This window comes from Melospiza melodia, unplaced genomic scaffold (assembly GCF_035770615.1).
Source record: "Melospiza melodia melodia isolate bMelMel2 unplaced genomic scaffold, bMelMel2.pri scaffold_28, whole genome shotgun sequence".
Taxonomy (NCBI): domain Eukaryota; kingdom Metazoa; phylum Chordata; class Aves; order Passeriformes; family Passerellidae; genus Melospiza; species Melospiza melodia.
The window spans coordinates 5,114,742-5,130,844 of NW_026948600.1; the positions used below are offsets into that span (position 1 = coordinate 5,114,742).

The 16,103-nt window shown below is 44.3% G+C and overlaps 1 protein-coding gene across 1 annotated transcript; it reads right to left on the reverse strand.

Moving 5' to 3' along the window:
- Positions 1-8,809: 8,809 nt before the first annotated feature.
- On the reverse strand, positions 8,810-11,005 carry LOC134433859 (olfactory receptor 14J1-like; the record flags this gene model as incomplete). The annotated part of the gene is made up of 2 exons (XM_063182560.1): positions 8,810-8,821; positions 10,544-11,005. Coding segments are annotated over 2 exons (474 nt in total), but the record flags the coding sequence as incomplete, so codon positions are not given.
- Between the last annotated feature and the right edge of the window lie 5,098 nt (positions 11,006-16,103).

A 16,103-nucleotide genomic window follows, 5' to 3' on the forward strand; every position in this document is an offset into this window, starting at 1 on the left:
GACAACAGAGGGGTTTGTCTTCAGTCCCTGTGTCAACAGGGAAATTGTGCCTGCCTGTCACACCTAGGATCTGAACAGCCTGGATTTTTATTGGTGTAAAATCCACAGTGACCTGACCTTCTGCAGGAATATGGAGAGAAGAGTCAAAAGGGATTCCTGGAATGTTGCAATAAGCAGATAGTGGTATTAAACATATATAAAGGCATAAAAGCTCATAAAAGCTCATATGGAACTGATGTAAACCTAATAAAAAGAAGCATTTTATTGTAATAGAGTGAGGGTTGCAGACCACAGTGTGAGAAATAGCTACTCTTCATAGTTTAGGAAGGTTTATTAAACCTTATCAAAAATACAACAGAAGACTGAATAAAGAAAAAAGGTTACAGCACCAGGAGCAAAAGATTTTCCTTGCCATGTGCTCAGCCCCCTCACACTGGAGACTTTCCCTTTTTAACCCTTTAACCCCTCCCAAAGTTTTGTCCATCAACCCCTTCTTTGCTGTCCAGTGGTGGTGATCTCTTCCTCAAATCCTGATTGGGGGTCAAGTGTGGCCATAGTGACAAGCCAGCCCTCCCAGATGTCCCAACCCCAGCTGTCCCTTGATAACCACGGGATGGGGTGCAGCATAACTATAAATCTATAAAACTTTTCTTAACTTATATACATGATATTTTTCTATTAATTGTGAGAGTCAATCATCACATGACTCATCTATCACAACAGGAAAAGCAGTTTCTGGTGGGAGGAACACTGGTTTTAAAGGTAGGACCAGCTCTTGAGGTTTGATTTGTTCCCTCTTTCAGATTACAAGGAAGTCATGGTGTTCCAGAGTAGAAGCTGGTCCCAAAAGTTTGAGAACAGGGTGTGATAAGATCACCAGGGTATTTTATCCGTATCTAGGAAGAAGTCCTGCAGAGCTTCTCTTTAGATTTGACTGAAAGTAGAAGTCCTGTTTTTACCAAGAATTTTGATCTCTTTGTGTTTTGGAGAAAGAAAAAGAAAACCCCCAACCACCTGAAGTTCACATTGAGGTGAGGTGTATCAGAGAGGGATGAGGGCTCACCAAAGCAAGAGACCCTCCTGTAATTTAAACTGTTCTTTCAATAATACCAATAATTTCTCAGTACATGTTGATTTCAGCAGGCACCAGATCCTTTCTTCTTGTTCTGGCCTTTCACATATCACTAAGGGAAGGTGAGGCTGTGTCATTGTCATTTGGATTTTTAATTCTTCAGAAGTCAAAACTGAATTCAAGTCAAGTTCATTAAACTGCAATTTACATATATGATGAATAGGTATGATTCGTTCTGATGAAAATTGAAACAGCAATCAATATTGATACAGTAATTGATATTTGAGAATAATAAAATAGAAAATAGTTGTAATGCCAAAGAAGAGAGGGAGAGGAGGGGCTCCACCCCCCCCCCCCCCCCTTCCCAGCAGATGTTGTCAATGACCACAGGAAAGAAGCTGAAGATACAGTTGCTAAAAATGAGTAAAAACCTGGTTGGGTCACAGAAAGTGCTAATTATAAGGGATTTATTGCCTTGATATGTAGATGCAGTGATACGTTAGTCTTGGCTTACATTGTACTGGTTTGATGTGCATGTGTAACCCAAAGGTGAATTAAAGGACAGCGAAGAAGACTACAGGGCCTTCATCAGTGACGACCCCCAAAGACTTGTGCGACCACCAAACTGAGTGGTGGCGCATGCATGATAAGGGTGGTAATGAAGGCGGAGATAGAGATATGACGAACTGAAAACTGGAGGAGATGGTATTGACACATGGCATATAAAGGGTGATTTTCACTTGACAAGCTCATATGTGATGTTGCAAGGGTCCCAGAACTCTGCCCTCTGTACCCCGTGGTTATCTTCTGTTTATGCACTATTATTAGAACCAAATTATCCTTCTTTTTAATCAAATTATATTGTATCCAATTTTTTTTTATTTTAACTATTCAATTAAAATTGTTACTACTTTTAATATTGTTTGGCTTTTTTTATGATGGGATAATTGGGCAAACATAACAATTTTGGTGCCGACATCCATGACTCTCTCAACTCCGGGGAGGTGGATACTTTCTGGGAAGGAGCTCCCCACCAGACTTTTAAGTGGTCCCAAGGCTAGACCACTCTCCCTTGGGAAAAGAGAGGTTTTATTGCAATAACGCATAAGCAAATTAGTTTTTAAGAGCGCGCAAGAGAGTCTCCCATCATAGTGCCGGCTTATAGGAGAGAGAGTATCCATAGAAAACTGCTTTGTGAACGAAGACCCTCGTGAGAAAAGGAGGCTGTGAGTATCATGGGGTTTTGGGTCGGGGGGCGGCTGTATGCATGTGTGAGTGTGTGTGGAGTGTCTGAGATGGGGGCAGGGCAGTGCCAGACCCCCGAAGTGAGCGGGACCTCCCTGTACCGCGTTTTCGTGCCCTCTGATAGGAGGCCGGCCGGGAAAGGAGGGAAGTGAAAGAAAAGTGAATGAGTGGGGACCCTGGGAGGGTTTGACCCAGGGGGAAGGAGGGGATCCCTGGTCCAGGCACCTGTAGGAAGGTCCTTGGGCAGGAGGGATTGACTCTTTAGGGAGACTGAGAAAGAGAGTGAATGAATAGGTTCAATTTCCTTGGAGGGGTTGGTAGCAGGCAATTTAGTATGTGATTAGATGGTGAGAGGACGGGGCTAATAGATTGAGAAAGAGGGAGAGATAGGTGTGGAAGAGGTAGATTGAAAAGGCAGTGTGACAGAGTAATAACTGAGGAAGTTGAGCCACGAGGTGAGTGTGGGAAACTAAGACTCTCCTGGTACCGGACATTTCTTAGTTTGTTGCCGCCACAAATGGGTCAGGGAAAAAGTAAGTTCCTTGACCCAGGGGCTGCGGATTGTGTGAAAAATTCGCAGTGGTTTGAGGTATCTGGGAACTGTGAAGGGGGTTCTCAGATTCCTCAGGACAGCCCACTGGGGATGATGATATGGTTTTGGGATGAATGGGAATCCTGAAGGGAAGAAAATCAAGGAATTCAGAGGGCAATGCCTAAGGGACGTAATATAGGAAAACCTTTGAGTGAGCATCAGAAAAAATATGAGTCGCCATCAGAATGGTTAAAAAGATTAAAAAGAGACTTGCAATTATATTCAGGCATAGATACTGATACTGCAGTAGGGCAGGTTCTGTTAAAAATTCAGTTTGTGACCAGATCTTGCAGTGACATCAGGAAAAAGCTGGAAAAATTAGAAAATTGGCAGGACAGGGGACTTCAAGTGTTACTGAGAGAAGCACAAAGGGCGTTTGTAAAGAGAAATGAGAAGAAGCAGAAAGCAGATGCCAGAATTTTGGTTGCGGCAGTTAGAGAAATGCAGGCAGCTTTGAATACAGAAAAATCTGCAGGGGAAAACAAACGGCGGATGTCAGGATCTAATTTGAGGAACACAAGACCTGTGCATTTTTCCCGCCACAAGAAAAGATACTTAAAAAATTCTTGTCCTACTTTAAAGGATGCGGGACCTACCTGTTTTTATTGTCATAAAAAGGGGCACCTGCAAAAAAATTGCAGAAAGAAACAGCAAGATGAGAAAACTACTCAGGAGAATCAGAGAGGTCAGGAGTTTTGTTTAATGAAGAGGACCGAAATACAACCAGAAGAGCCCTTGATAATAAAGCTAAAAAATAGGTCCTCAGAGCGAAGAAGTTATATTTTTAGTCAATACAGGAGTTTCTCGGTCGACAGTGACAAAATTACCCCAGGGATGTGAGATAAGTAGTGAGCGAGTTTCAGTAATCGGAATTACGGGAGAGGCTTTCCCTGTTCCTGTAATAAAAGGAGTGCAAATTGAAACAGATGACAAATTTGGAGTAAATGATTTATTGTTGATACCAGAGGCCGAGAATAATTTGTTAGGCAGAGATTTAATAATAGCCTTAAATTTGCAGATAAAACCCTGTGAAGGAAAACTTAAAATTTATTCTTTAACTGAAGAAGATAATCTAGAAATTAATGACACGGGTTGGCATTCAGATGAAGTGGGAAAAAGTTGAGGGTAAAGGAGTCTGGTCCCCTTAGTCCCTCCTGGTCAGCATAAGCCTGTGAATTTTATGCATTACTTTGTGCATTATTAATACTAAAAGGGCAAGAAGGGACTATTTATACAGACTCCAAATATGCTTTTAGTGTAGTACATACTTTTAGAAAAATTTGGAAGGAAAGAAGACTTATAAACACTCAAGGGAAAGGGTTAGTAAATGGGGAATTAATAATTCAGATACTTGAAGCTTTAAAAGGCTCAAAGAAAATAGCAGTAGTTCATGTAAAGGAATGCCAGAGAGGGAGGGATATTAGAGTCCGAGAAATAATTTGGCTGATAAAGAAGCAAAAAAGAGGGACCTTAAGAAAGGGAGATACTGAAATCATCACCTAACAAAAAATAGAAATTCAGCAGGAGACACTTTCCCTTCCGCTAGCAGAACTGGCAGCTATAAGGAAATTAGGAGCAACATTTAAGGAGGGAAAGTGAGTTTTTCCTGATGGCAGGATTATGATGCCAAAACCAGTGGCACATTAGATCTTAGATAACTTGCATAGACAGACACACTGGGGAACAAGAGCCTTTTGTGATCACTTTTTAAAATTTTATGGGTGCATAAGGATATTTGAAATTGGAAAACAAATTACTCAGGTGTGTCTTACCTGTCAAAAGGTAAATAAGAAAGTGTTAAAGAGCCCTCCCTCTGGAGGACAAAAAAAAAGCCTACAGGCTATTTGAAAAGATCCAGGTTGATTTTGTAGACTTGCTTAAAGTGGCTCGGTGGAATATTTGTTGGTTATAACAGATCAATTAACTCAGTGAGTTGAAGCATTTCCAGCAGCTCGGGCTACAGTTTAAACAGTAGCTAAAATATTGTTGGAACATGAAATTCCAATAATGTGAAAATATGGTGGGATTTAAGTAGATTTATATTAACCCTGATTTATTAAGAATGAATTAGGCATCCTGGAGTGGCTGTGGACCACAATTCCCTTGAGCTCAGAGGCAGAAGAACACCAGTGGAAAAAGAATAAAAGACTTTTTTAATCGGTGGGAACGGCCTAAATGGATCGAAGATCTCCTCCAGGATCACCCACCAGCAACATTATTAGAATTGATTACAGAACTGCAATTCCAGAAACTGAGATTGATAACACCTGTTGCTAAAAGAGCTCAGAGACAAGTAAAATGTTGGGAGTGCAGTAAACATGGTTTAGGGTGTCATCCACGGATATGTATTGTTTGCACACTTTGCTTTAACTCATGGTGGAAAGTAAGAGGGAAGAGAAGGAGAGACAATTGATTTGCTTGTTTTGCTATGGTTATGTATTTAACCAGCTAATTATAGAACTCATTGCTATTGATTTCTTTGAAATACCTTTGAGACTGGGAGACGGGACTCTTCCAGCAGCAATTGGATTAATAGAGAACTTAGATCAATTGGTTCTTGCTATACTGGCAATAGCACAAATAAGAGAACGAGCAGCTCATAATATTATAGACCAGTGTCTCATAATTGATAGTTGTTGTGGAGAAGAAATCTATATATCACATCATAGGCATGTTTTTGGGGCATATTGGCCCCGGAATTGGAGGCAGACACTTAATGCACTCCCCGCCCTTGAAGAAAATTTTTTAAAAAAATAATTAATTAAATCTTATTGTGGTTGGCATATCTCTGAAATTTTGGAAAATATAAATTTCTAGTGTTCCGGCCTAACCTTTTCCCTGTTCTTTTCATTTTAATTATTTCTTCTTAACTAGCCAGAACCGAGAAATGGAATTTAAAAGGGGACAAGCAAATCCTGTGGGGCTATGGGTACCAAGGAAACGAAAAGCACCAGTGACTAGATTCCGAGATATTACCTTTGCTACCAAGAAGACTGGCATCTTGGCCCTTGGTTGCCGCCCAAGGGGCCTTGAGAAAGGTAGAAAGGTAGATTTCCTGAGGATTATTTTCGCTGTGATCATTATGGTACCCTGGACGGTTGGCCAAAGCCAGAGAGCCACACTGGACAGAGTTTCGGCAATGAAAAAGCAAACAAGGCAAAAACCAAGTCCCAGCAATTTCAACATTTGTGACTATTGCAATCAACCTGTGTGGATTAAGGACAAGATGAAATCTGTGTTTGTGATACACCTATATGTTAGTTCTGCTTGCTACAATCGCAGCAGTTTTATAGATGTTTGTATTAAGGAAAGAAAGATGTATTGGGTAAGGAAAATTTTGAGATATAATGGACAAGCTCCTTATCCCCATGGTGATCAAATTTGCCCTCAATATGAAAGATTCTTTTGTTTTGAAAGAGATGATAATGGAAAGGATCCAAGTACAGGCATGGGAAACCAGGCACTAAAAGAAAAATGGAAAGAGAAAATAAAAGAAGAAAAAGAAACAAAGGGGAATAGAGGAAAAAACAGGAGAAAAGAGTCAACAGAATTGGCTGAACTGTATAAACAACTAAAACAGCACTACAAAGATTGGGATTTGCCACCCTCGAATAAGAATCTGTTTGTGGGATTGATACAAGAGATTGCTACAGAATTGGAATTATCCAAATGTTGGATTTGTAGAGGTCTAAAAATGGCTGAAAGATGGCAGTGGAAAAACTGAGAACTTAGCTCCAGAGCAATTTTTAAAGTAGAATCGCACCCAAATTTCTGGAACATTAAAGAGACCTGAAGGATGGATTTTAAACCATCAAGTAATTAGAATCCTTTGTGTAACTTGAGAAAGAAGGAAATTTAATAAAGTAGTGGGGCATATTCTTTGTAAATCCACATTAGTAGTCAATATGGATAATTGTTCAAAAGTTTGGTGAACTGAAACTCCTATAAGATATTGAGGACCTATAAAAAAAAATTATGAATGGGATGAACAGATTAATTTATGCTGGTACAGAAGTCCTGAGCTAACCCCTACCAATCCATCGACAGCCTGAGGTCATATTGAGAACAACTGGAGAAAACTGATAAGAAATGGAAAGCCTCAGATGGGATATACTGGATTTGTGGGCAACGAGTATACAGTGAGTTACCTCAAAAATGGGGAGGAACCTGTACGTGTAGAGTAATACAACTCTCCTCCTTTGCTCTACTGAGGTCTAGGAGCAATGTGTTAAGAACTCCTCTGTATGAAACCCTGCAGCAGAGTAAAAGGGATTTGAATTTCAACTTTCCAACAGCAGGAGGGAACCAAAAAGGATGGGAGGACAAGTGGCCTGCAGAACGAATTATAGCATATTATGAACCAGCAACAGGAGCTCAGGATGGGTCATGGGGATATAGGACCCCAGTTTATCTGTTGAATTGATTAATAAGGCTCCAAGCAGCAGAAGAGGTAGTGTCAAATCACACCTCCAGTGCTTTAAAAATGTTAGCCAGGCAATATACACAAATGCGGGCATTTGTGTACCAAAATAGGATTGCCCTAGACTATTTGTTAGCAGAAGAAGGGGGAGTTGGTGAGAGATTTAATGAATCTGAGTGCTGTGTAGAAATTGATGATTATGGGGAAGCTATCATAGAACTTGCAGAAGAAATTAAAAGAGTAGCTCATGTGCCAGTACAAAAGTGGAATTCAACCTTGAAAGCAGATTGGTGGGATAACCTCTTTAGAAGCTTTTGGAAGAAAAAGTTAGAGTTCATGTTGTTATGCTCAGTTCTGAGACTTCTGTTTCTGCCTTGTATGATTTTGTGTTTTATTAAGCTAATTCACTCAGTGATTCAGGGGATGCAGATTACAATAATGTCTCTATATTCAGAATCAGCAGAAAAAGGAAAACCAAGATCTATAATAGGATTAAAAGCTAAATCAACCCCTGTTAAAGAACAAAGACCTAAAAAGATTGAAAAAGACCAAGAAATGCTAACTAAACTTGAAAGAGAATGTGAAAGACAAGAGGCAGTAATAGAAATGCTAGAAAAGTTTGAAGCTGAAAAGAGACAACGAGAAAACCAAAATTCTGAAAAGATATAAAAGATATCAGAGCATAGCTTTTTAATAAAGCACAAATCATAATGATCAAGAAGATAAATGGGGGATTTGTGATAAATAGGTATGATTCATGCTGATAAAAATTGAAACAGTAATTAATATTGATACATTAATTAATATTTTGGAATAATAAAAAGTTAGAAGTTGTAATGAAAAAGAACAGAGGGAGAGGAGGGGCTCCACCTCCCTCTTCCTGGCAGATGTTTTCAAGGATCACAGGAAAGAAGCTGAAGATGTCATTGCTAAAAATGAGCAAAAACCTGGTTGGGTCGCAGAAAATGCTAATTATAAGGGATTTAATGCCTTGATATGTAGATATAGCGATATGTTAGTCTTGGCTTACATTGTACTGGCTTGGTGTGCATGTGTAACCCAAAGGTGAATTAAAGGACACAGAAGAAAACTACTGAGCCTTCATCAGAGATGACCCCCAAAGACTTGTGCAACCACCAAACCGAGTGGTGGCGCATGGGTGGTAAAGGTGGTAATGAAAGCTAAGATAGAGATATGACGAACCAAAAATGGGAGGAGATGATATTGACACATGGCATATAAGAGGTGATTTTCACTTGACAAGCTTGTACGTGAGGTGGCAAGGGTCCCAGAACTCTGCCCTCCGTACCCCGTGGTTATCTTTTGCTTATGCACTATTATTGGAACCAAATTATCCCTTTCAAAATATATTGTATCCAATTTATAGTTTTTTTTATTTTAAGTATTCATTTAAAATTGCTGCTACTTTTAATATTGTTTGGTTATTTTTATGATGGGATACTTGAGCAAACAACAAAATTCAATCTGCTATCTTAAAAAAAAAAAAAGCAGAGAGAACGTTTTGTCCTATTTTCTTTTCCTTTTTATAGTTTGATATCTAAAATCCCAGTTGATATTGACCCCCAGCACCTTCTAATCCAGTCTGAATATATACAAATATCAGGACCCTTCATGGCTGCCAATCAATTGCACTTTATTCCCACCCCCTCTCCACCATTTCTTTTATCCAACCCCTGGCACTCCTATGGATCAAGAATGGTATGGCCAGACGGAGAAGGGCAGGGATTCTTCCCCTGTGCTCAGCACTGGTTGGGCAGCATCTCGAGTGCTGTGTCCAGTTCTGGGTCCCCCAATTTAGGAAGGACATGGAGGGGCTGGAGTGTTTCCCAGAAAAGGGCAACAAGGCTGGGGAGAGGAGAGGAAAGGGCAAACAGGGATGGGCTATTTGCCCTTTTCCAGGGCAGGAACAGGGATGGGCAAAAGGAAGAAATTACTACCAGGGAAGAGTAAAAAAAGCAAAGGTGAAGCAGAGGAAATGCTCAGGGCAGTTTCAGGGTGGCTGCCAGGCAGCCCTGGCTCTGAGCAACAGCGTCTGCAGTGGGACAGGAAACTCCCAGCTGATGGGAACAAACTTTCTGGCTGACTGCAGAGGCCAGGACAAAGCTGAGTGGTTTCCCTGGTGTCCCCCAGTCCTTGCAGGCCCCAGGGGCTGATGGCATTTGTGCTCCCTCAGGTTCATGTCCCCACAGCAACAGCATGGGGGTGCTACCCCTGCTATGTGCAATGCAACCAGGGGCTCCTGAGCCATTGCTGCCGTGTCTGTGTCTGCAAGGATGGGGCACCTGTGTGAGCTGGGGGAGAGGCCAGGGCTGCAGAGGGGGGATGATGTTGGCAGCTCCATCAGGACGCTCTGGGATGCTGCCCTGGGCTGTGCAGCGCCCTGGGGATGGATCAGCCCCTGCTCTGCTGCTCCTTCCCATCTGCCCCAGGGCCCTTGCAGTGCACCAGCCATGCTGTTTGCCCCCAGCCTGCCCACAGCCAGCCTGGGGCTGCTCACAGGGCTCTTTCTGTGCTGAGCATTGGCCTGGGCGTGTTCTTGAGAGAGCCTGGGCAAGGAGTCTGGAGCCCCCAGGCTCTGGCCTGAGGCGTCAGCGCTGCCCCAGCAGTGCCCATGGCCTGTCCCTGCTGCAGCCCCGGCACTGCCACCCCCAGGACTGTGCCCAGCCCCGAGAGCACTCAGGCCCTACAGCAACACCAGGGCCACCAGGGCAGCGGGGCAGGGCCACGGCAGCAGCACTGGCAACACCAAGTGCTGCTGCTGCTGGGCACAGCTACTGGGCCAGCACTGATCTGCCCCCAGCTCTGCACACAGACATTGCTGCTGCAGCTCCAGAGAAGGCAACAAAAGGGCATCTCTGCAGAAAACTTGGCTGGGAGGTCCTTTAGTTCATTTAAAGCCATCAAGAGTGCAGCCCCTCATTGACACAGTCTGTGGCCACAAATCAAGGTGGAGAGAAACAAAACGGGAAATGGCAGAAAGAATGACATCTTTGTGGATAATATAGAAAAACTAAAGCAAACAAAACAAACTTCCACACTAAAGCCATTAAGAAGTATCAAAGATGATTTTATTATAGGTGATTTGCCGAAATTGGCCAGCAGTTTATTGTTTCTGAAACCATCCAGCCATCAGTCTCCACACTGCAGCCTTGAGCTCCTGGTTCCTCAGGCTGTAGATAAGGGGGTTCAGGGCTGGAGGCACCACCGAGTACAGAACTGACAGGGCCAGATTCAGGGATGGGGAAGACATGGAGGGCGGCTTCAGGTAGGCAAATGCAGCAGTGCTGAGGAACAGAGAGAGCACAGCCAGGTGAGGGAGGCAGGTGGAAAAGGCTTTGTGCCGTCCTTGCTCTGAAGGAATCCTGAGCACGGCCCTGAAAATCTGCACATAGGAGAAAACAATGAACATAAAACAACCAAATACCAAACAGGAACTTATAGCAATGAGTCCCAGTTCTCTGAGGTGGGATTTGGAGCAGGAGAGCTTGAGGATCTGTGGGATTTCACAGAAGAACTGGCCCAGGGCATTGCCATGGCACAGGGGCAGGGAAAATGTATTGGCTGTGTGCAGCAGTGAATAGAGAAAGGCAGTGGCCCAGGCGGCTGCTGCCATGTGGGCACAAGCTCTGCTGCCCAGGAGGGTCCCGTAGTGCAGGGCTTTGCAGATGGACACGTAGTGGTCGTAGCACATGATGGTCAGCAGGGAAAGCTCTGCTGCAATGAAAAAGACAAAAAAAAATAGCTGGACCGCACATCCTGTGTAGGAGATGTCCCTGGTGTCCCAGAGGGAATTGTGCATGGCTTTGGGGACAGTGGTGCAGATGGAGCCCAGGTCAGTGAGGGCCAGGTTGAGCAGGAAGAAGAACATGGGCGTGTGCAGGTGGTGGCTGCAGGCTACGGCGCTGATGATGAGGCCGTTGCCCAGGAGGGCAGCCAGGGAGATGCCCAGCAAGAGGCAGAAGTGCAGGAGCTGCAGCTGCCGCGTGTCTGCCAATGCCATCAGGAGGAAGTGCCTGATGGAGCTGCTGTTGGACATTTGTGCTGTCTTGGCATGGGGATCTGTAAAGAAAGTAATCATGGAATAGTTGGGTTTGGAGAGAACTTTAAATATCCCAGAACAGCTTGGGGGCACTTTCCCCCACTGCCTGCCCAGGGCTCTGCTGCCTGGAGCTGTCCCTGCCAGCAGCTGCTTCCCTGTGCCCAGAGCTGAGCCCTGCCAGTGCTGCCAGAGCCTAGTCCTGCCCTGGGGGCTCAGCTCTGTCCTGCAGACCCCTACCAGCTCAGACACTGGCCAAGGGCAGCTCTGGCTCTGCAGGCTCTTATCACAACGTCAGAGCAACCCTGAAGAGGCTGGAAAAGCAACACTGATCCTGCTTCTAGGAGGCCCTGTGCTGATCTCAATAACTGCCCAATTAATTCAGATATAAGGGAAATTCTGTTTTATTTTTATTTTTTTTATTTTTTATTTTATGCATCCCCTGCCTTGCTGTTCCCTCTGCATAATCTACTTGGAAATGTTCTGCAGGTAAATGGCACGCCAGAAGCAGTCCTGAACAATGCAGCATCCTCCCCACACAAAAGGAACACTTCCAAGCCTTACCAGCTGTCTCCTCCCACCCAGATCTTGTCCCCCAGTGCTGGGAGCAGCTGCCAGGGCTGGCTGAGAGCTGTCCCTGGCAGGCAGCAGAGTCCCTGCCCCAGCACAGCGCCCTGGGCTGCAGGACCCTGCTCTGCAGGACAGCCCTGGGCACCCCTGGCTGCTCTGCACAAGAGACAATCAGAGAATGTACTCACAGGGTTTGTAGGCATTGGGATTTTCCAGCTGTAGGAGATGGCTCCAGGAGCTGCAGCCGCATTGTCCTGCAGCCAGAGGTTCCTGTGCCAAGGGCTGGCAGTGATTCTGTCCCAGGCACTTCTCAGCCCCTTCCCAGCCCTGACTGATTGAAGCTCTCTGTGCCTCTGTGCTGTGCCTGGGCTGGCTGCAGGCAGTGCCTCAGCCCTGCTGGGCTGGCAGAAGAGCTGCTCACCAAGAGAAATGTGCTTTTGAAGCTCTTCTTGGTTACTAGGAGCTGCCTCTGTGCCAGGAGCCCAGCCCAGCTCAGCAGCACAGACACAGCACAAGGATTTTAATGAGCCTCTTGGGCTTTGTGCTCAGGCCCTGAACATCAGTCCCTGAGAGGGAGCTGAAGAAACCTCTCCAGAACTTCCAGTCGGAATCCAACTCCAAAGTTTCTTGGACTTTTAATGGGTCCCACTGAGGGACACGACTGACAAAGTGTCCCCAGGCCCCAGGCAGAGCAGAGAACTGGAGGCACTGATGGCAGCTGGGGACAAAGAGAAGCCAAGTCTTGGTGTCCTGGGCCACAGCAGGGTCTGTGTGCCACCAAGGGCTGGGAGGAGACACCTTTTGCTGAGGCCCTGGGGCCGTCCTGGCACAACTCTAGCCAGGCTGGGCACTGTCAGCCCCTTGTCCTGCCCTCAGCATCCCCCCTAAGCCCACATCCCAGTGGCCTCAAGGATCTGCTGGAAGGAGTCCCTGGGGAGCCTTGCTCAGAAATGGCCCTGGGGGCTCCTTAATGCTCCCTACAGGGACTGCAGGTTTTTCAAAGGACTTTGGGTTTGGCTTTTGCCTTGGAGTCTCTGAGAGGTCTGTTCAATCTTGTCCTCCAATTCTCTGCTGTAATTAGTCCCTGGAGAGGCTTTGTCAGTAACAACACTCAGTGGAGCTCATTAATGCTTCAGGGTACTTTAGTTATTTTAAGGTACTTGGTGTTGCCCTTTTGATACAGAGTCTGTAAGAGGTTTGTGTAATCATGGCCCCAATTATCTGCTTTAATGAGTCGCTTGAGAGCTTCGTACATACACTCAGTGGGGCTCATTAATGCTTTGAGATACTCAAGGTTTTTGAGGTACTTTGGATGTTCCTTTCTACTCTGAATATCTGAGAAGTGTTTTTTCCAATTCTGGCCTCCAATTCTCTCCTCCAAAGAGTCCATGAAGTGCCTGTGTTGGGATGGACCTCAGTGGGACCCATTCATGGTTTGAGACACTTTGAGTTTTTTCTCTGACTTTGACTCTTGGAAAGGTTTGTGCAATCTAAGGCTCTGAGTTTCCAGGGCTCATCTCCAAATGCACCACGGGGCTCATTAGCATCAAGCAATACCTGACAAACCATGGCTCTGCCTTGATTTCTCTTGGCTCATGAGCAATTCATTAGGTGGATTTCCTTTTACAGTTGTGGAGAAATATTTGAAACAGCTTCTAAGAAATATGTATTCCTATCTTAAAGAGTGTCTTTTATTGCTGTTCTTATTATACAAGAGGTGATTGCAACATTTGGTGATTGATATTGATCCAGGGTCTCTCCTAAGGAGGTCTGGCCAGGTCAGAAAAGTTGTACCTTGGAGGTGACCCAGTGTGGACAACCTTGCCCCACATTCCCCAACCCTGAGTGAGAAACGATTTTCACTTTCAAAAATATAAATGATTTACTAAGACCTTATCAAAATACAACAGAAGAAGCTTGATTTTCATATATGTTAAAATACAACCAAAGACTGAATAAAGAAAAGAATACAGTGCTGGGACCAAAGAATTCAGTCACCATGTGCTCATCTACAAAATGGATGCTCTGTCTTTTATACCTCTATCCCCTCCCAAAGTCTTGTCAATCCACTCCTTCTTCACTGTCCAGTGGTGGAGATCACTGTCTTACACCTTGACTGGAGGTCAGGTGCTGCCATAGTAACAAGCCAACTCTCCCAAATGCCCTGACTACTGAGGCCATCCTGTGATAACAATGCAAGGGGAAGGATAACTGTACAGCTACAAAACTTCTCTTAACATATATTTAATATTCACCTTGTAATTGTAGGAGTCAACCATAGAATTACTCATTTATAACACTCCTTTTCTTTTTTTCTCAGTCATTTTGCTTGAACAATTAAGTAAAAAATTTTCTCTCTCTCTTGAATGAGTCATACCAGCATCTGTTGATGTGGGCAAGGACAGTGGGAGCAGGAGAAAAAAACCTCAGGTTTTCCTTAGACACACTTATTTGGAATGGACAAAAGGGCATCCCAGATGTCCAGTATGGCTTTGGGTGCCATCTACCATGCCTATGTGGCTGCTACCCATAGTTGGTGTATCTTAGGGGTGAGTACAGAAGCCAACTTGTTCCTGCCCTCCAGTCCCTGTTGAATTAAAAGACAACTGAGGAATGATAGAGGTCTGGAATGGCCTTATGTCCCTACCTTATCATGTCTACGGGGTTGCTACTCACAGCAGGGCTATGGAGCCTTCTTGGTAGCAAACAAAGGGGCCAACTCGGTCTTGCTCTCCTTCCTTTGTCTTATTTTCCTGAAGAAGCTGTCCCATTACCTTTTACAGTCCCTTGTGTACTTCTCCTCAACAGATGCTGGTAATTCTCACCCATGAAAACAGAAAGACAGTTCTCGAGCTTGTGAGTGGAAGCTTGACTCTACTTTTTGGGCGTCTTGGTGTTTTACTGGTTGTCTTTCAGTCTCTGCTTGAGAGTCAATCTTGTTTCACCCAGCCTGGATGTTACAGTCCACTCTTTGGGTTCTTCCTCTGTGCCTTTGACTCTGTTGCCATGAATCCATCCCTGCTCTGTAGTTCACATGGCCCATTCAGTGGTGAGCAGTACCTGAAAGGGACCTTCCCACTGAGGAGTTAGAGGCTGATCTCTCCTTGCCTTAATCATCACCAAATCCCCAGGATTTATATTATGGATTCTGAAATCCAGATTGGTAGTTTGAGGAATAGTCCCTTTATGTCTTAGCCCTTCTAAGGTTTGTGCTATGGACATAACATATTTCTTGGCATTGGCCTCCCCTTCCTCATAGATGGCAACTTTCTGGGGTGAGGTCAGGAAAGGTAACCCAAACATTATTTCATAGGGTGACACCCCCAGATCTGACGGAGGTTGGGTTCTAATTCTTAACAAGGCCAAAGGGAGACATTTTATTCATGACATTTGGATTTCAGTCATTAGCTTAACTAGAGCTCTTTTAAGAGTTTCATTCATTCTGTCAACCTGACTGGAACTCTGTGGATGCCATGGAGTGTGTAATTCCCATTTTACTCCCAGGGCCTGAACAACTTTCTGCAATATCATCAATGTGAAATGAGTTTCCCTGGTCTGAATCAATCCTGTTTCCCATTCCATATCAGGGACTGATTGATTCTAGAAGTGTTTTACTCACAACATTGGCAATGGCTTTCACAGTGGGTACCACCTCTACCCAACGAGCCATCTGTTCTACTATCACTGGCAAAAACTTCCACTGTTGTACATGGGGAAGCTCAGTAAAGTCTACTTGGATGTTTTGGAAGGGCCGTAAGGCTAGTTCTCGTCCTCTCCTGGGTGTTTTCCTCATAATTTTGTTATTTACTTTTTGACATATCACATACCATTCACTTACTTGCTTAGCTATTCTGAAAATTCCTTTGCATTCCAAATCCCTTAGAAATTGATCACTTAGCACTTGTGTACCCCAATGCGTTGCTCCATGTATGCCTTCTAGCATTTTCTTGGCAGAGGGTTTATTCAACATTGGCCTCCCCTCTGCTAATCTCTACTTCCCTTTGTTATCTTTCTTGGCTCCCATTTTGAGGAATTCTTCCTTTTATGTCCCACTGAACATCAGGACTTTTTGTATTTTTCTCAGGGGTGTTAGTATTATAATTAGTTTTTCTGTCTCTGATTCAGTTGCATTTTTAGCTTCTAAATT